Source organism: Nipponia nippon, unplaced genomic scaffold, assembly GCF_047370975.1.
Source record: "Nipponia nippon isolate SJK-2023a ecotype South Korea unplaced genomic scaffold, ASM4737097v1 scaffold_4, whole genome shotgun sequence".
Lineage (NCBI taxonomy): Eukaryota > Metazoa > Chordata > Aves > Pelecaniformes > Threskiornithidae > Nipponia > Nipponia nippon.
The window spans coordinates 93336895-93359743 of record NW_028262358.1 but is presented as its reverse complement, the minus strand read 5'-3'; the positions used below and the strand labels follow the sequence as shown (position 1 = coordinate 93359743).

The following is a 22849-nucleotide window of genomic DNA, read 5'->3' as shown; positions in this document are numbered from 1 at the left end:
TTCCTTTGGTTCGTGCCCATCAGACAATCTCTCTAGAAACCAGAGCTGTTGCCATGCTGTGACCTCGGCAGAAGCGTGACTGCGAGGTCTTAAGTGCCAGCGTGTGTTAGTGGTAGTCCACATGTTGTTTGAAAGTGCAGTTTTCTCTATATTTCAGCTTTGCATTTCTAAGTAGCCTGAATGGTTTCATTCACTGATGGGCACGCGTTAGAGCAAGGGACCTTTCGGAGCTATAGGCATGAGTTTCTGGCCAGTGGATTACATGCAGATGGTCTCCTGTAGAGAAGGGATGCTGTGTTCATTACCAGCTCCCCAAAATCAAGTTGCTCAGGGTAGTACATCAGACGTGGCTAGGGAAGCTATCTCTGTCTGGAAGTGATGTTTCGTTTCATTGCGTGCGACCCGCTCAGCTGAACAGCCGGTGCTGTGGCACGTTTCATGGCCAGTCTTGGCGGGTCACAGCGGTGAGCAAACGGGCCTGACAGATGAGGAGAGTTAAGCGCGCTCGCCACCCCCGTGGGAGGCGTGGGGGGCCCATGGCATGGGTGTAAGAAAAAAGCCTATGAGGAAAGTGCTGAAGCGTGGCACCCCGAGGAGGGGACGGCCGAGCGGTGACAGCGCTGGCGCCGGGCAAGGGGGCTGCAGCCGCAGTTGAGCCCCCAGGGCTGGGGCGGGCGCGGCTCAGGACAGCGCCGGGAGCCCGGGGCTTCCCCGGCGCCCCAGGCCCGCCCGCCGCCCGGCTGGCCAGCCCCCGCCTAGGAGCAGCCGGCACAGTCCTGGCGGGGACCGGGGCGGGCTCCCGGCCCCGACCTGCGGTGCGGAAACCGCGAGGAGGACGGCAGCGCCGGGGCCGCGCGGCCGCGGGACGAGCGCGGGGGGCGGCGGGGAGAGGCGCGGCCGCCCGCGTCCCTCCGCGGCGTGGGCAGGGGCAGCGGCAGGGGCAGGCAGGGCTGCCGGCCCTGAGGAGCGGCGGCGCGCCTCGGACTCCGCCTCACCGGCACCGACCCCCGCCTGCCTCCTCCCCGCGCCGGGCTCGCAGCGGCGGAGCATTTCGGCGGCGGCGGCAGCACCCGCCCTTCCCGGCCGGCCCGCGGCGCGCACCGCCCCCCCCGCCCGCTCCCTCACGCAGCCCGCCAGCGGCGATCCGGAGCCCTCCGCGCCACCGCGCCCCCGCCCCGCACGCCCACCGCCGGGAGGATGGGCTGCGGGCGGCGGCACGGCAGCCCCCGAGCTCCCTGAAGCCGCGGAAACAAAGGGAGCAAAGCGGCAGCAGCGGCCGGGCCGGGGTGGATGCAAGCAACCATGAAAGGCTGGGTCTCCGCCTCCTCCGCTGCTGCCAGAGAGCTGCCGGCTGCCGCTGCTCGGAGGACTACACTGTAAAGGGGGCGGAGGAGAGGCTGGCTGGGTTTGCCGTGCGAAGGTAGAAGGTGTAACGGAGAGGTGGAAAGAAAATGTCTTCTTCGGTGGGGCCCCGCGGCCCTCGCCCGCCCACGGTGCCCCCCCCGATGCAGGAGCTGCCCGACCTGAGCCACCTGACAGAGGAGGAGAGGAACATTATCATGGCAGTGATGGACCGGCAGAAAGAAGAGGAAGAGAAAGAAGAGGCCATGCTCAAGTAAGCAGACGCCAGTCATTCATTCATTCAGGCACTCATTCATGCGCCGGTCGCCGGCGGGCGGGAGCGGGCGCTGCCACAGCGGGAGCCGGCCGGTGCCCGTGGCCGGCCGGCTTCGCCCTGCTCGGCGGGGCCGCCCCGCAGAGGGACCCCTCGCCGGGGCTGGCTCCGCGGAGCCCCGGTCCCGCTCCGCTCCCCACCCGTAACTTCCTCCTCCCCGGCCGTCCTCCCCCACCCCGGGCAGCTCCTCCCGAGGCAGAGCCGCCGGGGGAGCCCGGCGCGGCGGGACGGAGCGGGACGGCGGCCCTCCCCGCCCCGAGGGAGCTAGCGGCGGAGGGCGGGCGAAGGGGCGGGCGGGCGGAAGCCCCGACATGGGGGTGAGGGGCGAGGTGGGATTCCTTTGGGGTCCCCAAAACCCCGCCTCTCCCAGGAGGGGCCGCTGGGTGGGGTTTCCCTGCGTGCCGGAGCCTCCGCGGCCGCCGTGCTGCCCCCGCCTGGCTCGGCCGCCGCCGCCGCCCGCCGCGGGGCTGAGGCGGCTGCCCCCAACGGCTGCCCCCAACCGCCGCCCCGGCCGCCGCCGCCCGCTCCCGGGAGGGCCGCGGCTGGGAGGCGGCTCGCCGTGGGGACCGCGGGGCGCTCGTCATTAGGGAATAAATGCAATTAGTCGCACGGCTCGTTACGGAGGGGAAGCGTGCGTGCGTGCCGGCGGGACGGAGGGGGAGTGGGTTTATCCCGCTGCCGGCGGCGCGGGGAGGGTGTGGGAAGGTGCCATGTTTGGAAACCCGGTCCCCACAGCCTCTTTTGAACCTTTTCTCTCTCGCCCCCCCCCCCATCCTTGCCAAACGGCGCATGTGACCATATTTTCTAGCCTCCTCCGTCAATAGGAGGCTTCGAACGTAGCGTTACCAAATTGCCTGCTGCGAGTGATGAGAATAAACAGATTGAAGCTGTGGCCTGTGGAGGAGAATCAGGGTTTCTCCTCTTCTGACTACCCGTCAGGCCTGTTCGCTCTGGGGGGGAAGCGGTAGGAGAGGTGACTGGAATACGTGCAAACCTCTGACGTTAGCCGGACCCTCCCTGCCACGGGAGGTGTATCCTTACCTCACTCTCTTCTGGCTGCACACACCTGTGCTTGGAAGGGGTGCTCTGAAGGTGTGACGTGATCTGGGTATTTCTTTTGGCAGCATCGGAAATACCCGCTTGAACGAGGCGGGTGCCAGCTCTTCCCCGTGGCTTTCTCTGACCGATGGAGGGACCAAGCCCCCGTGGGCCCCCGACTTCGGGCCCCCCGCGCTGCGCGTGGTGAAGCTGGGGCAGCGTTTCACTATATCGCTCTCTCTGTCCCTTCCCGTTGGTGCCCGGCTCTGAATTTTTACGGGGGCTACTGGAGGCGATTGCAGCGGCGGGTGGCGAGGCCCAGCTGCTAGCGTTGCGTATTGCTGAGGAGAGGGTCTTGGGCTGGGAGCATGGTGTTTGGATCTCAGCCCAAGAGGAAGAGTTCAGTTTGCTGTTCATTACGCTTGGGGTGTGGCTAGTCTTGGAGGTGGGCTGGTTGAAATGAGAAATGTGTTGTGAACATGCATTGTATTAGTCAATGTGGGGAAAAGTAAGTGAAGGATCCCTCCTCGGTTTCTGTTTATCAGAAGAAAATTAAATAAAGGAGTAGCGCAAAGGCTCTAAACTACATTTATCCTTCTCCCATTCCTTGTCCTCCAGCACAGCTACTTCCCTATAAATATTTAGCTTTTATTCCGTGAAGAAGATTGCTGGTTCTGTGATGGTGTTGTAAAGCAGTACTATAAATCTTACAGTCACTGCAAGAATGAACTTTTGTTGGTAGAGTGGTAATTTCTCAGCCCTGTTCTTGTTAAGATGGGGCAGAGGATAAATTTTCCTCCCTTTCTTTCTCCCCCATTTTTTTTCTTCTGCTCTTCTTTTGTATTGGCATTTCTGAATTCGGGATTGATACTTCTTTTCTGTGAGATTGTGGGAGTCTTCAGCAGTTTTACTAAATGAATTTAGGACACTTTAAATACAATTTTTAGAAGAGGTCAAAAATTGTGCTTTGTGAATTCAACTTGAAATTACTTTATATTATCTTCAAAGGTTTGTGATACCCAAAGTTAAAAGTTTATTTCCTTACAACTGTTCTTTCAAATCATGAGAATAACAGTCTAGGCTCTCCATTGGTCTGAGAAATAGTGATTTTTAAATAGGTTTTTTTCTTTAAATAAAGAGCCAGAAATTAATAGAAAATACATTGGGAAACTTACAAACCTGTATACTCATTTTAGCTATAACGTTGATTTTCAAAAATTAGGTCAGAGCAAATAGTTTTCATATGGATTATGATTTGACTCTTACAGAAAGCCACTAGATTTTCTGAGATCATTTGCCTTTTCTGTATGCTGAGCACTTACTTTTTGGGACAAGAGTTAGATACATCTTTCCAGAGAGTAACCCTTATAAGACTGGATTTTGAGACAAGAATTTACTTCCATAATTTTGTAGAGGTTTGTTACAAATATACAATGGCGTTATCGAGATGACACAGCTATATTATGAAAGTCATAGATCGTCACCATCCCTTCCTATTATCTTCAGTAAAAGTTTTTCTGATTATCCAAATGTCTCAGCAAAACAGCCACCAGTTTTCATTTAAAACCACCTGGAGGAGAAATGTTTCCGTCTGTAACACCCACGTGCAAATCTGTAATGTCCCCTGGAAGTGAAGGCGATCTGCGTTGCAAACTAGGCTGCCTTCAATCCCGGGCCGATCAGAGGCCGGATATGTGCTGTCTCATGAATCATAAGGGCTAAAAAGGGTGCAGCGTTTCTCTCCTGTTCTGGAGGTCCTGATAGTGAGAAAAGTTTTTAAAACAGTACTTGTAATTTTCCTTTCCAGCACTCCTCATGGCAGAAAGCTGTAGGAAGAATTATTGGTTAAACTACTCTTCTTCACATGATGATCATAAAATTGTGCATCCAAGGGAATTTGAGGTGTTTCTGTGAGTAGACTATACGGATTTCAGCAGAAGTGAAAGAGATTAGGGTCACGGGTAGAGAGGCTGTGTCCCTCTCCTCCGGGTCTGTACCCCTCTGTCTTCCTGAGCCCTGTTTCTGACTCTGAGCTAAAAGCCTTCTTGTAAAACCTCTCTGCCAGTTCATGCTGACATCAGCACGTACTGCAGCGTGCCAGCCTGGGAGCAGGGACCAGGACTATGGGCAATGTAATGCTTTCTCTGCTTGCTCTGGAGAAAGGCAGAAATGCATGCTTCGGTTTGAAACTACCTGCTCGTCTCTTTCCAGGAACTTGCCCTAACTGTCAGTTCATCGGCCCGCTGGGTTTCCTGCGGCAGCCTGGGGCTAGCGGAGCTTGTCACACCCTTAGGATAAAAGCATGCAACTTGTACTGGCTAGTGTGACTTTCTTCTTCTAGGTATACCTGGTCAGTGGCAGAGCTCGTCCTCCCCTCACTCTTCCAATATCAGATTTCAAACCGCTGTGTGTGGAAGGGGAATGTTCTGCTGTCCTATAACCTGTTGAATACCTTGGAGCAATGTGTTGAGGAGTTAGGGCTTTTGTGAAGGTTCCTCCTTTTGCTTTTTTTTATGAACAGGTGTACCTTGGCATGAGGAACATTTCAACGTTAGCTGATTGCCTTGAAATTGCCTTTACATCCAAAGACGGGTTATGCATTCCCGCTGTAGCAGGGGCAGTGTCACTAGGTACTCCTGAGAGCATATCCATGCCTTCGTGCAATGAAGTGCGGTCTGTCAAATCCACGTAAGCACTTCGGTGCTTACTTGGCACTAGGTAGAAACGGAGGGACCTTGAGTGCAGTCCACAAAATCTTTCTGTAATGGTGCACCTGAGAAGCCGGGTGTTCCTGGGTGTCCAGTGAATACAGGACCGGAGCATGTGAGTGCCTTTGCTGCTGAATTGCTTGCTGTCTGCCTTGTACCTAAGCCTGTTTGGGAGTCACAAACTATGTAGTCATATGCTTAAGTCCTCTGAAAGACCTGACGCTAATACAGTACCTCTATAATGCGTATTGATACTCAGTGCTGAACTCAAAGTGCTGTTGGCACAGCGATGGCTGCTTTCCTAACATGTAGGGGACAGGCAGTGCTACTGCTTCCAGCTACCTTAGGTGTAATAGCCTGGTGGCTAGGAAGTGGTTACCCAAGTCCAGTGCACTTACCAGCCTGAAGAAACTGTGTCCTAGACAAGTGCCATTACATTGTACCTTAGTAGAAATGGTTTGGCTCCCCATACAGAGAAGAATGAAAAGTTTATGGGCCCAGGAGCCTAACTCAATGTCAAGCCCAATGGGAAGAGTTCTCCTTGCAGAGGAGCTGTCTTGCTCTCATGCTGCAAGCTTCTGGTTACCCAGGGGTGTTAAAGTAGCCTTTCTTTAAATGATTCAGAGAAGTTTAAAATACCGAGAGGTCTGGGAGTAAGAAGCAGGTCCTCCTCCCTCCAAGCTGAATGATCTTGTCTCGGGGCTTCAGAGCTTTGCCTTTTTGTTCCTCTGTGGTTGGGAGAGCTTCACCTTCCTGCCTACCACACCTTTGACAGCAGCATGGAGAGCAGCCTGTTGAGTAGGTGGGGCTTTACCACGGTAGACTCAACTCTCATCCACTCGTTTACCTGTTTCACACAGACTGTGCCAGATTTTGTAGGTATCTCTGAAGACTGTAGTCTCTAGCAACTCTTTTAAATGGAGCTTGGTCTTACAGACCCAAGCTTCTGCTGCTCCTGTGTGAATAAATATTTGCGTAGGACAGTGATAGGATGTGCCATGGCCTCCTCTGCAAACTAATTCATATTGGAGGCATTTTTCCTGTTTTACGTGGTAGATACTGCTGTAGCTGAAAGGGAAGAGGTTCGTTTTGAGTGGCTGATGTGTCTAGCCTGAAGTCCAGATGTTGCCCTACAGGTGACTCTGATGTGACTAACAAATTGTGAGGAAGCGTGAGAGGGAAAGTTTTCGAGGAGGCTGAAGAGAGAAACAAACCGTCATTTGCAAAAATGGGAGGGACACACCGTTTTAAAGGAAAAATAGTTTAAAAGTTTAAAGTGTGCATTCAAACACTAGATAGCCTGAGCCAACTATATTGTTTGTGGGTATACGGTGCCTTGAAGTGAAACAACCCCAGTTAATATACAGCAAATTTCAATCGTAGACAAATCACAGAACTATATATATTTATACATATGTACTTAAGCTGAAGTTTGCTTATGTGCAGTTGTGTGCCTTATCTCCTTGGGTTAGTTAAGAACTGAGTGCTAACCACAGCAGCTGTGAATACAGCTAGTTGAGTTCCAGTTCTGTTCTGCGGTGGACTCTCACAGCCCAACAGGACGATACACTGGGACAGCCAAAGTACTTTTTTCCACCCCTGGTGGAACAGTAGGTTATCAAAGGGGGAACAGCTATAAATCAACCTTAGACAAATTTTGGACAGAAATTAGAAGAAGGTTCCTACTTACCATGGCAGTAATTTTCTGGCGCAAATTTATGTGGGGTCAAAAGCTCTTACTACCCTTCTGATGGGATTTAACAAGACTGTGAAAGAGATTGTTTGCCAAGGTAGTGGCAATAGTAGGAAACTTAACTCAGAGACATAGGAGGTTCTTTGTAGTTTTGTAACTCTAATTGAGTAGGTTCAGTAGAGAGGCTAGCAGGTACTTGAAACCCTCCCAGATCTTAAGAGAGTTATTTCAAGATTTGCCATGGGAGCGGCAGTTAATAATTACAGAGAAGTTGATCATAACACCCTATTTTGACTATCTAGTGTGGTGCACACACTTGATTTTAGTGGAATTCAGGTCTCTAGAATTAACAGGGATATTGGAGCTGCTCACTTTTCAGGGCTGCCAGATCCTGAAGTCACTTGCATTTGGTGAGAATCCCTGTTTCAGAGATTGCAAGATAACCCCTATGTGGTTTTTCCTGTGTGCACCTGGAAGCTTCCAGCCTGAACTCTGAAGATTAACAGATTGTCCAGGAGGCATGTGCTCTTAACCAGTTTCCTGGAGGCAATTTGTTTCCCTTTCCATTTCTAACACTTGGACCACACCTAACATGGTCAGAAAACATTGACTACTGCTCAAAACACAGTGGCAGCTGCTGCCACCCTTATTTTATATAGTACTTCTGAGCAAAATAAGGAAGTAGGGTTCCAAGACCTTCTTAGCCTGAATGCTATAAATCCCCGATGATAATTGCCTTTCTATAAAGAGTAGGGAAGGGAGAGGTAGGATCATTCTTTGTCCCTTTGGCTGAAACTGGGCCACTTCGCAGAAATAAAAGCAAGAGTCAAGGGGCCATCATGAGGAAGTCTGTCTTTATCCTGTCTTTAGGATAAAGGATCTAAAGCCTATCTTTAGTCCCACTGAGAAGAAAAAAGAGGAATCGAGACCTCTGGGAAATGGTTGTGCATTTGGCACTAAGGAATTAAAGGATAAAATAGATAAACAATACCAAGACTCCCTCCTCTGAGTCAGGCTCCCTCTTGCTTATTCTTTCTGTGATCCCGTGAATCTCGCTTTCTGTGCAGTGGAGCAGGAGGAATGGAGGATGCCCTCACCCTCTGCTGCTTGAAATGTTTATTTCTTCCTTTCTGTTTGAAGGGGTTTGGAGCCACCATGTTTCAGGCTCTGCGATGGAGCAGAGTGCAGGTTGCTTACTGTGTGCATGGGTAGTTTAAGCCCCTAGAATCACCCAGACAGATTGTTCAAATATCGCCTTGTGCCTCTTCCTGGCAGTGCCAACTCTGATCCTGACATTTGAGTGTACAAATCCATGCTGAAACGATTTTACTCCTGGAGGCCTGCATTTTCACAGAATCACATCATGGTTGTGGTTCAGGTTGTGGCTGTGGGCAGGGGTCTGGAGATTGCCTAGTCCAAGTCCCTACTCAGGGCAGGGCTACCTAGAGCCAGTAGCCCAGGACCATGTGCAGATGGCTTTTGAATATCTCCAAGAATGGAGACCCCACAACTTCTCTGGACAACCTTTTCCAGTGTTCAGCCACCCTCACTGTAAAAACTGATTCCTGATGTTCATATGGAACCTCCTGTGTTTCAGTTTGTGTCCGTCACCTCTGGTCCTGTCACTGGGCACCTCTGAGAAGAATTTGGCTCTGTCTTTTCTAGTCCTCCCCACTGGGGATATATACACATTGTTAAGAGCCCCCTGAGCCTTCCCTTCTCCAGGCTGAAGTGCCCACTCTCTCAGCCTTTCCTCATGTGACATGCTCCAGTCCCTTAGCCATCTTTGTGGCTCTTTGCTGCACTTGTTCCAGTATGTCCATGTCTTTCTGGTACTGAGGAGCTCAGGACTGCACTAAGCATCCAGATCTGGCTTCACCGGTGCTGAGGCAGAGAGGAAAGATCACCTCTCTTGATCTGCTGGCAGTGCTTTTCCAATGCAGCCCAGGATGGTGTTGGCCTTCTTTGCTGCAAGGGGACATTGCTGGCTCATGCTCAACTTGGTGTTGACCAGGAATCCTCAGTTGCTTTTCTGCAGAGCTTCCTTCCAGCTGGCTGGTCCCCAGCATGTGCTGGTGCATGGGATTATTCCTCTCCTTGTGCAGGACTTGGCATGTCCCTTTGTGGAATGTTTTAAAGCTTAAGAGGGAGACCAGTATCTAATGTGTTCTCAGATTAGTCTGAATCATTCAGGGGGAGGATTGCTTGTGGTCACTGCTTCCAGCCCCTTTCTCTTTACTGTTCAAGGCCCTCACTCAGGGAGGGAGAGAGAGAATTGAACAGTGCAGAAACTATCATTGCCTTTTGGCCAATGGAAACATCAGAAAGAATTTAACAGCATTTGAGGCTTCAAGTTTTCACCACTCTGAGAGGGCAGATGTGGCCAGAAAGATGTCCTGATCAAAGGAGACAACTGTGATGACTTCAGAATTGCAAGGAGGGTTTTCATGACTTTCAGGGAATTTCAGAGAATTGATAGTGTTTTTTAGGCAGGAAGGTGGACTGAGTAGTCCAAGGAGACTACTATACACAGTCAAAATGTATTCACAACCGCACACAGTCATGCGGTAAGGCAATTATCAGACTGTCATTGACTGTTCTACTGGGGGGCCATCTCACCGCCAGCGCAGGAGCAGGAGACTGTCAGCAGACAATAGCAGATTGATAGGAATTTCCTCAAAAGCTATAGAAGAGCGGGAGGTGATAGGGGATGACAGGCAGTAATAAACATCCCTACCATGTTCTAGACATGGACTTCAGACTGGCATATGTTGAAATTTTGCAAGGTCTGAAGTGCAAACTTTTGTCCAGACCTCTTTTCTGGCCCCAGTTTCAGTGGTTGAAATGCACAGGGCGTTATTTCTGTGCATGCGTCTTCCCACATGATTCTCCACTTGATACAAGAAGCCTCCAAAGCTTCATGCCCGGCTTTGTCTGACATTGCACTAATACTTTCTGACTCAGAAGTCTGTAAGTCTACAAATTCATGGGCATTATCTGTGCTCTGCAGAAGGGTGAAGACAAAGTCTGGGTGAAAGAACATGATCTCTGGGCAGGAACTTCTCAAAGTACAGTGTTGTTATAAACCCAGATCTTAAAAGGAATTATGCAGAAGAGACCTCTTCTCTAGAGGGGGAGGGTACCCTCCTGTTGGTTGGTTGTCTGAAAAATAGCAGAGGGAGAACAACATTAAGAGAGATTTGAAATTCTCGGTCTTGTCAATGCCCTTTTATTTCTGAAGACTCATGTGAAGAATTTTTTGCATCCTTGGATACAGGAAAGCAACTAACAAAGATGTAGCGTGCTTCCTTCATCAGGCGGTTACTAAGCATTTTAAGACTTGGACTTAATACCTTAAGAAAAGGCTGTTTAAAAATACTGCTGCCCTTGTCGTCAGACTTGTTGGAATGCAGGCGTTATTGAAGGTGGAAAATGACAAAATTGAAATTTTATTTTTGGTTGCCAATGGTTAGAGCCAGTTATAATTTCTAGCCAATTTTACATTCTCCTTCACTCTACCCACTGGTGCCCGCTGCATTTGTCTTCTCCCCTGGGCCTACCAGTTTTAATTAATAGATGCTGGCATGCAATTACATTTTGGGCAAAAAAGCTTGAGTGCCTACAGTTTGCCTCTAATTCCCAGTGGTGATAAAACATATAAGAAAATCTTACGTAATCAGTTACAAGCACAGAGTGGTTTCATTCTGCTTTTTGGAAATACTTGCATATAATTTACAATTACTGGAATGATTTACACCTGATCAAGGCTGTGTGATTTACCCCAGTCAGATCCATATATTGGATCTGCAAGGATGCAGATAGCTTATCAGATCTCTGCATCTGTCAAGAGTTACAATTGTTTTATCCCTTCTTTTATACTTCACAGATATGGTAAAATATTACGCAATGTTTATGGTGTTGCCTAGTTTTGGAATCTAGGCAGTAAATGTTAGTCAGAGTTATTTTTGTTTTTCACAACAAACAGCAGAAAAGAATGCCGCTATCAGTTTGCTTTAATAGTTACTTAGGTAAGACAATTTGCACAACGCGATGGGATAGCACTGTAATTCTTTGTACTTATAACTGAAGTAATCATCCTCAAAATTTGATTGCATATCAGATACTTATGTCCAGAGAGAGTTTTAAACAAGAAAGCCATGTTCCAAATATATTTTCTGGCACTGTTACAGAGGCAAGAAAAGCTAGTTGCAATTTTCAGAATAATGACACACACAAAAGCATTCATACACTTGGCACTTCAGAGGCATGAAGAGACACGGCACGATGAATAGCTGTTTCCAGACAGTTCTAGATTGAATTAGAACATCTATTTTGGCACTCATTTCTGAGTGTGTTCACATCAGGTGTGTCTTATTTTCAGTGTCAGGACTCTGTGCACTTTGCTTATGATAAGCATTGTTAATACTATTGAAGACAGGGGAGCGTGTCTGTCTGTCTGTGTTTTTTTCAGATATCTGTAATAAAAATGGGTAGTGTTTGAAATCTCCTAATTTTTTGGTCTGTCTTTCCTATATTAAACCCTCTTGGAATCACTGAAGATCAGTGTATGCCCTGAGAGTTGCTTTTTGATCGGGGTGAACCTAGCAGATAGAGCTACACTTTTTAATGATGACAGTGGTGGATCTAGCAAGTTAACTGTTTCAAATTTTGAAGATCTGGGGTGTAACCAAAGAATAATTTTCGCTGCATTTTGGTCTTTAGATAAACACCAAATTCCAGTTAGAATGGTGGTTTAAATGCCTTGCATCAAAATACAGTTATTTACTTTAAAGTCCTTAATTGAGAGTTATTTTTTTCAACTTCATTATGTGAAATTTATTAGGACATTGCTCATGAATGCAACACAGCCCAACCACGCTATTTTAGTGTAAGTACCGTTATATTGCAGAGAAAAAGTCTACTACTCTTCTAGCAAGAAACAGAGCGCTCTGTTTGTTCTGAGAATTGCTAATGGCAGTCTTCACATGCTTGAACGACCTAAGTGTGAAGTGTCTTCTCAAGTATTTCTCTTGGTTACCAATACTCTGAATTGATCAAACAAAGAAATTATGTACCCAAAAGTCTGTCTACATCTTATATTAGCAGGTCTAATAATAGGTACTACATTTTTTTACAAACCTAGTTTGGCCTATGAGCCTAGCAAGCATTATAAATTTCGTAGCCATTGCTCATGAAGATTTTGTTTAAATTTTTGTAAGATATGTATTAATTCTAAAGTCTTTGAATATACTGTGAATGCTTCAAAATCATATCAATAAACTAGGATTTTGTAGTATTTATATTGATACATCACTCTCTCTCCAGATATTTAGCAAACCTACAGTCCTATACTATACAAACAATCCGAAGATTTAACTAGGGGCTATTTGCATCAGTATGTATTAATCATGTGAAAGTATTCTACAGATCAAATGAATAGTAATATGACTTTTGAGAGAAATGACAATGAAGCAGTTTATGTAACAAAAGGCCATTTTGGAACTGGATGATTGAATAGTTAGTTGTCTTTCGAGCCATGATTTGGGTCTTGGAAAAAGCATCAAGACCTACACAAAACTGGACATAGTAGCTGTCTGAGCTTTCTAATATCTTTTCTTTGCACAATTTCTTTAACACTTGCATGTACTAAGAAAGCAGTTATTTTTCATTTATATTCATTATTCTCTAGGTTTTTAATTAGCCTTTTATATGAAGGTATTTCAAAATAAAGTCATTGCACTTTTGCATATTTGCAGTATTAACTTTAGAATCATTTTGACATTTGACATCAGGAGGCTAAATTTTGTACTGATTAAATGAAATCGCACAGATGTAGATGAAAACATAATGTGAAAGCTTGAGCAATAAAAGGACACGGACAATCTATGAGCGTTTTAGTTACTTTAGGTGATAAGTCTCCTTGGTACTGTTATTTATTGCAAAAACTCCAACATTGCATGACAAACTTCAGCTATGCAGTTTCGTGTTCTGCTAGCTATGTGTTTTTAGCTATAGGTGTAGAACAGGAAGGCAGCGGGTTGATGGAGCGCATGGTGCATGAGGCTAGGCAGTTGAGAAGAAATAACAGAATTTATGAGAACTCTAGATCATCCTAGTTTAAGTCTATTGATTTTGGCCCTGGATGCCACCTGCAAAGTATCAGGGTAATGGCTTTGCACTTTATGGATGAGAATGAGAAGAGATTTTGTATGTGTGCTTGTGCCTAAGAATATGGAACCAGGCTGTATGGAAATATGTACAAGTTGTTTTATGGCCTTTAATTGCAACATTATGTTGCTTAGCGTCGCTTGAAATATGCAGAGTGCACTGGTAAAATTTGATCAGGAGCTGAAAATTGGGAACAATTTTGCCTGCAGTCATGTCATGGGGACAGGTGACAGACCTGAACAAGTTGCTGCCATGGACCAGCACACCATTGTATTGCTGTGGTCCTGTGCCTGTGCTGAGTTTGATTAACTTCGGTGAATCTCTGCCTTGGAAAAAGTGTCACTGGAAGCACATCTGTTAGCTGGAGTAAGACTTAAGTGTTGTTGAGTCTGTTTAAATGGGATACGTCCCTGTAAGTCTTGTATTTTGCAGAAGGAGGCACATTTTTCTCAAATGTATTCAGTAACTGTTCAGTTACTTCCCAAGCTTCACGTAGAAAGTAGGCTTCAGAAAAGTGAAACCAAGACATAGCTACCTACATTTCTGGAAAAAAACCCCATTTATCACTGTTCAAAAGTCTATCTGTATTTTGTTAAATTACTTTATGTTGTGTATACCCTTAATTTCCTGCAGTCTTAATTGTGTATTTTGTTTTCCTTTGTTTTCTCCAAAAAGCTGTTTTTCAATATACTCATAGAAAGGAACTGTATTCACTCAGAGGTGGAGATTGCAGAGTTATATGAATTGATTCTGATAGTGTATATGTAAAAAGTGTGTAAATTCCTTTGAGATTAAATGCACAGTACATTTTTCTTATATTTCAGAGCAAAATTAGATATTGATTTTTTAATGAGAAATCTATTCTAAGAATATAGAACCTCACTAACATATTATGATTCTTATATTTTGTGTTTTTAGATGATTTGATATTGATTGTAGTTTTTAAATTTAAAAGCTCTCACATTTATAAGCAAAATTTCTTCATAATTTATTTTGCAATTTTTTTCTTTAAATAAAACTACATTAGCTTAAAGCAAAACATCCTCCCTTAAAAAAGTCTCTTTCAAACAATTATAGCACTCACCATAAAATAATTTTCATCAGGAACTGTTTGGACTGGACTGGCCAGTTTGGGGAATCAGCAGTGAATTTACAGTTTTGTTCACCTGTAACATCCCTTTTTCTGGTGGAGATGTTTCAAGTTCTAAGCTTGTCCCTGTCTGAACAGGTTTAAGTGGTCCACGTGGAAAAAGGAGCTGGGGAGTTCTAGTTATGCGGCAGATGAGACCGTGCTCTCTCTTTCATCCAGCCAAGGTGATCTGATTCTTTCTTTCCTGGTATTTATCCTGTATGGCATCAAAAGAAAAAAAGCTGAGGTTTCCTTGAGGTAAAGTAAAATTAATGAAGTTAACAATCTGAGGGAAGAATCTTGAGGAGAACAGCAGCAACAGTAGTGCTTTCTATTCTTGAGGCAGTTTGTCCTCTTATTTTTTTACAGGGTTTGTAGTTTGGCAATGCTTTCAACTCTCTCCTTGCAGAATTTATGGTCAAGTATGCTTTTTTTTCTGTCTGCATTTACGTGTTTGCCATATTTCTCTGAAATCAAGACCCTGTCAGAGTGATTCATTATTCCTGTCATCTTCCGTTGGATTACTGCAATGTATCGTACATGGGATTACCCTTGAAGACCGTCCTGTTGATCGCATACTGTGCCTTTTTGCTTTTCCCTCTGCTTCCTATTGTGTGTATTTCAGCTTAAAGCAGAGCTTTCTTTCCTGTGCACTGGGAGAAGAATGGAGGTCAACTGAGACCACAGAAGAAAGCTGTATGTAAATAGTGAAGAAGACAGGGAACTTCCACGTACAACTTTGACAGAGGGCCCCTAAATTTGAGAACTTTCTGTGAAAGCCAAAGTTTGATGAACTTTATGCGAGGGCAACTCGCTCGTTATTTGAAAGTTGCAGAGGTGGAAAGGAACTGATCTTCCTGGCAATTTACTTAATGGTGTAAAATACCAGGTGTTAGATTTTGAAGACAGGCCCTTGCATGTCTGCCATTCATAAATAAACCAAGAAAATCAATAAGTGACTTCGGCAACAGCCACCCTTTTGACTCCTTTGTCAGAGGCCAGGAACTGAGTGAACAAGAAAATTAAAAGTGTCCTCCCTGAAGGAAAAGGAAAAGTAGTTTTTCCTCCAGGCTAAAGCTGAGGCCGCTGAGAGTACGGGAAAGCTTTTTTTGCAGTGTTACCATAGTTCATCTGAATCTAGCAGTCTGCAGTTTTTTTATACTGTGAAGTTGTGCCCTTCTTATTTGATATCAAGATGTTTGTCCTTCAGAGAGCTGCATCCCAGGGCTGTCAGCCTCCTATTTTTCATTAGTTCCCAAATTATGTTTTGTTACATTTTGTAAACCTGAAAAGTACTACTACTGTCTGTTCACTAGGAGACAGTTCAAATTATGCTCTGTAATGCTGTGGTCCTTCCCAGTTGAATTCTAAACCAATTTATAAAGGTGCATGTGTCTTTATCTCATAATATATTTTTCATTAAGGCTTTCAACTTTACTTATCTTCCAGATGTTTAAATCATCATGGTTGCACCAATGTATATTACGTATATATCTTACCTATTACATACAATATATCTAGTATGTCAGAGCTCAATCTGTAATATTTTAGGAACACGTGCAGTTTTTTCTTTTTCCTCATTCCAGGCTTTATAGTTATGCTCTTCATAAAATAAAATCCTAGACAAATCAAGTTGTGTTAAAGAGCCATTCTATACATATTAAATTGCATTTCTGTTTAAGGTGAGCTTCCTGCAAAACTGTAAGGAAATTGCAGTGTTGTTCAGTGCAAATGTCATGCTCGGCTCATGAAATGTTGCTACGAGGACAAACCGCGGTCGGCGTTCAGAGTTACAAAGCGCTGCCCAGTTGTGGCTGGGGGTACGCCTGCGCTATCCCTGGAGATGTGACAGCGCAGAAGCCGCGCTCGTCTCTCCCAGGAGGGGATTTTGTTGTCTAAACACAGGTGTCTGCTACTATTTGAGATGTCCAGTGGTACCCCTCCTTGTCTTCATCTCTCCCCCAAAGGAAGGGTGAGGAAAAGGTGGGAAGCTGGTTGCTACTTTAAACCAGGTTTTGCAGCAGTGGGCTGCAGGGAGCAGAGGGAGCTGGGGAGCAGGCGGTGGTTTCTGTAGCTGACTGGCACGGAGCTCGCTCGGGCACATCATGGGTGCGTATTTCCTCAGCTGGAAGTGGTCCCTGGGCCGTCCGGGTTTCATTGCTGGACACAGACAGCAATGGCAAAAGCTTCAGCTCAGTTGACGAGTCTGCTTGTGCTTTCAGACCTGTGCAACAGCCGGCCACTTTCTCCAGATCCCTCCTGCAGGGTTTCGGAGATCACTATCTTTCCTTCAGGGATCTCTCATTTCTCAAATAATATTATGGGTATTGAGGTAAGAGCATGTTTCCCTCCACATGAGAAGCAGTACGTGAATTATCATTGAACTGCCATCAGTGAAACTGAGATACTTCATTTGATAAAATCCTTATTTTATTTTATTGTGTTAATCCTGAGTCTCGTGCTGGCTAAGGTGTTTTAAATGTCCTCACAAGGTAACCACCAGATCAATGAGAAAAGACTGCAAAATAGTCGGCATTTTGCATTGTGCTGGCAAGGCTATTCACTAGAAAAACTACGGTTGCTTAGTTGCCGTGGGAGAGGAAAAATGAGGAGAGAAGATGAGAGTGCAGGCTATGGCCTTGTGAGGGACTGCAGGAAAGGGGAAAGTACGTGGTGAGTGAGCGGGAAACAGTAAGAAAGTACACGTCCCTTAAAGCACAAAAAATTGGACTCAGAGGGCGGATAGGTGGGTCCGTGGGGATCAGACAAAGGAGGAATATATGACAGGAGAGAGATGTGAGGGGAAGGCTGGAATTAGCTGGGATGGGAGCCTGGAAGGCGGCTGTGAGTGATGCAGCTGCCTATTTGTCTAGTGTAGAACAAGCGTAAAATAGCACTTCTGCACACTGAGAATTGGGTAATGAAAAGTGATGGATCCTTTGGTAGCAGACCTGGGACTTGCGTATTTATGTGTCTGTTTCACTCTGGGTTTGAACTGGAGATGGTTAAGCACACAAATCAGGAGAAGGTAAATATTTATGTTCAGTGTGAAAATAAATAAATTAGAAGGCAAGTAGAAAATACAAAGGTTCAGAAATGCTCAGAGTGTGAGCCAGCCTCATGGCTGTGAACAGAGGGGTCTGAGTCATTAGGTTCAGACGCTTGGGGCTTGGCAGAGCTGCTTTCCCAGATCTCGGCAGGCTCGGATGGTGCAGCGAGAGCATCCGGAAACACAGGGTAGCTTGGCTGAAGAAGGAACTGGACACCTTGGTGCATTTGAATTCAACATTCCCAGAAAATCAGCATTTTACAGTATTACCTAATTACTCTTTGGCTGCCCCTAACCTTCTAATTGAAAGGTAGATCCATGTAAGAGGTCTGGTCTGGTTTAACAAGAGGGTGGTTAGGTCTCCTCCTTGTTTGTAGCACAGGACTTGGAAACCCAGCCCAGCCACATCTTAGACTTCCTAAACCTGTCAGTAGTAATCCACATTATTATTTTTCAAAACAATTTGCTGTATTAACTTAGTCTCAGAATTTTGGGGCCTTTGTGGTTTTGAATATTTGGAATTTACTTTAATCTTATTACTTAGAAGAAGAAGAGTGCTTCCTCTTGTTAGGAAAGGGCCCTTGCTATCACACGAGTTGCATCATAGAGGGTTGTGGAAGGGCCCCGCACCAGTTTACCTTCCTAACAGAGTAAGCAGACAAAAGGGAGATGAGGTATAAAGAGCACACATGGATCAGCTGCAAGGCAGCACTAAATGTTGTCTTAGTCTCAAGCTTTATAGGCAGAGTGCCACGTCCCCTGTGTCTGTCCAGCCTTGTCATCTCCAGCTTGACATATTGGAAGTTCTGTGCATGTACTTATTAATCTGTGCAGGCTCGGTGCCTGAGGGAATGGTGCGTGCTTGTGTGTTTTTGTTTTTAATTAAAGGTGGCATCTCTGCTTTTTGGGTGGGTGAAGAATGGAGCTAAAAGGAATCAGCTGAATGGAAAGAAAGAGTAAAGGATGTTTAGTTTGAGGCGAGGGTGCAAGTACAGCTAAAAGACTGAGCAGGTGAAAAGAAAGGAGAACAACTGGGGCAAAGAGATCACTGTACAGCAGAGACTTTAATCAGAACTGTAGAAACTGCCCTGAACGTGTAAAGATCCCTGCTTTGCTGAGTCAGCAGGTGCTCTTGGCTGGGAAATCTTCCTGGTACTTTTCTGTAGTTTTTCCCCAGTTCCACACTCTGGTGGGTAGGGATAACTCTTCGGTCCCCAGGCAGTGTGTGGAGATCTCCCTGGTATATGTGTGTGTGTGGCTGTGCATATTATATATAGTAGTATGGGAGGCAGCATTAGAAACCTTTGCTCCAGTAGTTAAGATAAGCCACATAGGTGCATAATCTCATAGGCTGCATAGTGTCGTTTGGGATGAGCAAACATGATGGTAGGCAGTCTTATTTTACTCCCTGCGCTGTTTGGCATCAGGGGCCTGCCTGGCCACTGCTAGCACTGATCCCACCACCTGGAACACCTGGCTGTTCCTCTCTGTGTTTTCCCTATTGACACAACGGAAAGGGAGGCGAGAGAGGAAAGAGCCTCTAAATCCTATACAGGTGGCATAGACGTCTCTACCTTGATACTGCACTGTCTGATCCTACAGCCTCTGAAGCAGCGGGAAAGGGCAAGAGGAGCATTTCCAGCTCTTTATTGCCCTTTTTTCTCAATGTAGAAGACCCCATTTGCTTACAGTATGAACCTTGTTTTCACAATTAAAGATTGTCACACAGTAATACTGTGGTTAACACAAAACTAAACGTTGACTCTCCTGGGCTGATCTAGCTCTTTCATTTCTAGATGTTGGAGAAAGTAATGAGTTTTCCAAACTGTGATGAGAAAGAGATAAGCAGTAGTGTCACCCTGAATCTTGGCAGCCAGAAGATGGATATGAAAGAGGCAAAGAAGTGTATCAGTGCTACATTTGCAGGGGTGACTGCAGCAGACAATCATGCACTAAACTTAAGTTTTGGCTGTTTTGCCTGGCCTTAAGGATAGACGGATGCAGGCTTTAATATGGAACAGGCATCTGCCCCAGCGTGCTTGATAAGGGATGCACAATGAAATCTGGAACTGCAGTACATGTATTTATGTCTTCACAGCTACACAAGCAAATGTTATTGTTCATGAACTGCTGCTGACCACAAGTGTGCATACAAAGAGGCAGGAGCCCACCTCCCGACCCCTCAAAAAAAAAAAAAAGCTCTGGAGTGTGTGATATTCATTAGCCCCGCCCCCCCCCCCAAAAAAAAAAAAAAAAAGAGAGCGAGAGACACGCAAGTAAGTAGATCTGCAGGGGAAGAAGTTTGAGAGAGCTAGGATATCCTGGGGGTTATACTAAGGAAAGAGATGGGTATTTCAGATCTGAGATATGTTGTAGCTTGGCACTGGCAGTTTTGTATTTCTTCCCCAAAATTACAGAATAAGCACTCTGATAGAAACAAAATTTTGACATCAGCTACTTGGTTTATCAATGATATCTTGCTTCTGTACCAATGTGTGTCTGCTAATTTTGGAGTTTCAGGAAGTCAGGATATGGGAGTGATGCTGTGATACCTACTTACATATCTTAGTACTCATCCATTGCAAGAGCAGGGTGATTAATGATACTATTCTTCTGAAAACATACATTTTCCCCTTTCTTTTAAATTAATGTTAAATACTTGAAAGGTACCAGCTCTTGATATTGAGTTGTCTAACCAGAAGTGATAGCCAATACCCAGAGCACGTGCTGGGATCCAGCAGTTCTGGAGGGGTCACTTTAAGACAATTTAATGACTCATTTCCCAAGTCTTTGGTGCTTTTGGTTGAATTTTGAGGGTAGGGATTTGCCAGAAGTGCTAACTGTGATGGAAATTTGCTAATTCAGCTGCTCGTTTGCCAGAAATTACAATCAGAGTATCTGATTTTTCTCAAAGGTACACTGCGCTGCAGTGATGCTGAGTATAACTGTAGCTAGAAGACTTCTGTCTTCCTGTAAAAAGTGTAAGGAGCAATTATCAGTCATTGTCATCCAGAAAATTTGTCATTGTTCTGCTAGTGCTACTCTGAGATTTGTACTTCTTGATTTCACTTTTAAGAAAGAATCAGTCTGGATGTTAAGTTATTGGACAGAGACTTGAGATACAATTAACCTTTGTGTGCTGCCACTCTGGAGAAGCTGGAGTCTGCCTGTACCTCAGGTCTCCATTCATTAAATTGAGGTAATGCTTTTCTCTTCCCTTCAGTTGTCCATCTTCTTTCTTCAGATAGTTTCTCGTCTTGGCGACACTCCTTTCCTATGTGTTCAGATAGTCTCCAAGCTTTTCTCCCAAGAATCCATGGTTTCAGCGGAGGTCTCAGGGCTCAGTGCTGCAAGGCAAAGCAATAATAATAAAAAATCCAAATAACCAGTGTTACGCTGCCTGTTTGGGACAGGATCTGGCCTCGTTGATGTCTGCAGCTGGGTCTGACTTCACTCTCTGTACCAAAACTGGAACTGTGTTTGGGGTTCTTCTGTAAGGACTGCTGCCTCCTGGGTAGTGAAGCCTCATCCTTTGTTACAAGGTGATAATTTCCTAAGAATCAGATATGAATACAAATCATTTTGGCAAAGACAGATATAAATCTGCTGTATAGGATACACAGTACAAGGAATTACTCTTTTACAATGTAGTGTAACAGCAAGTTCAACACTTTGTGCTCATGAGAAAGGTTCGTGTTTGCATATAAGGTCTACATAAATACACAAGATTATTTCTAGAACTGTGTATCGGGGTGCTTTTCATCTACGTCTTCCCTCAATTTTCTTCTGTCAAACAGACATTGTTGGGACTAATTCCACTAAATTATTAACAAATATATTATTTACAGGCATACTGTGTTCATTTTGTGTAAAATTCAGGATTGAAAAAAACAGTCCGACTTCAAAGTTATAAGAGCAGATTTTAAAAGGCTCAGACTGCCCTAGAGAATGGGAATATTCAGCTATATCCAACCTCTCCTTTATAGCAAGGAATATAAAGTGATTGAGAGAAACTGCAGCCATTGACCCTTGACTGTCAATTCCTCAGCAGTGAAAAAGTTCATGGGTCTGTTACCAGCCATAGGTTACTCTAACATACATTCCCCAGGAAAAAAAGGCATTTTGGGTCCTGTTCTGAGCACAGTTCGGCCAAACATAAGGGTCTGATCTAAGCAAATCCGACATGTTACCCTGACAGGACTTTTCAAAACTATTTCTAAGCTTTTTGGTTCTTATCTTCATGAAAGATTGGCCTATAAATTCTGCATTTGTTTCACTAGAAACAAGATACTTTTTGGCGTCTTTGGCATGGGGCTATTTTGGGGGATACAAAGACACAGCTGTTTCATTTGCACACAGTTAAAACAGAAAGATGCTTGCTATTACAATGTGTACAGTGTTACATGCGCGGCTACTTGCCTCGGCCAAAGTGAATGGAGTAAGGATAGAAGTCTTGGAAACAACAGTTTTCTCGGTCTCTAATGGACTATTCCTCAGAGGAGCTGGGACTACACGAACAAAAGCAGAAATTGTCAGGACCTGAGGTGTGCTGAGGTCTTGGAGAAGAGAGGACGTGAAGTTGGAAGTGAAGTGAATAGGGAAGAACGAGAGCGCAGAGCAGATGTGGAATGGAAGATGAGGTTAGAGGACAGACGGGAAGCAGGAGCGTGGCATGGCTTATTTATGTGCCAGAAACCACTAAGAATACAATGCTGCTAGCTATAAAATAATATATATGTATATTTTATATATAATATATTATATATACGCACACATACACTCAGAAAAAAAGCTTTATAAGACATTTAAACAATATATAGATAAAGTTTTCCCCATCCCACTGTTCCCTCATGTGTTACCAAGATAAATTGCTGACGCAAGCTTCCACCTCAAACATGTTCACTTGAAACTGGCAGTAGCAGGTGCCCTCCTTGCTGTGCCTTCTGGACTTAAAGAAACTGGACACCCCTATGCACATTTTGCATGCCTGCCTAAAGGAAAATTTGGTGCTGAATTAGAAAGCAGGGGGAATTTCTGAACAAACAGCATATTGAAAAATGTAGAGTAAATTGTGAAGGACTTTCAGAAGGCTCCACCTAGCACTTCTTAAAATGCTATATTTTTATATAAATCTTCAACTTAAAATAGCCCAATGTAAGGAAAAAAAAATCTGGACAGGAGCTATTAAAAGGCCCAAACTGTTCCTATTTCCATAACATTCTTCATCCCCTCACTACCACATCAACCAGTCTTATCTCTGCCTCTTATGCTTGTAAAAATGTATGCAAACAGTAATGGAACAAGTGACTAGGAGATTACAAAATCCAATTTTCCTGCTCCTAGTACAAATTTCCAATACACCAAAACACCCACCTATGCTATCTTACTC

At 45.2% G+C, this 22849-nt stretch overlaps 1 protein-coding gene across 37 annotated transcripts in view; it reads left to right on the top strand.

Moving 5' to 3' along the window:
* Positions 1-1125: 1125 nt before the first annotated feature.
* RIMS1 (regulating synaptic membrane exocytosis 1) overlaps positions 1126-22849 on the top strand; it is a 344078-nt gene continuing 322354 nt past the window's right edge. For all 37 annotated transcript variants that reach the window (XM_087773416.1, XM_087773380.1, XM_087773413.1 and 34 more), the window contains exon 1: positions 1126-1615. In XM_087773416.1, coding sequence (XP_087629542.1) covers positions 1452-1615 — 164 coding nt within the window. In that variant the 5' untranslated portion in view covers positions 1126-1451. The remainder of the gene's footprint in view (positions 1616-22849) is intronic.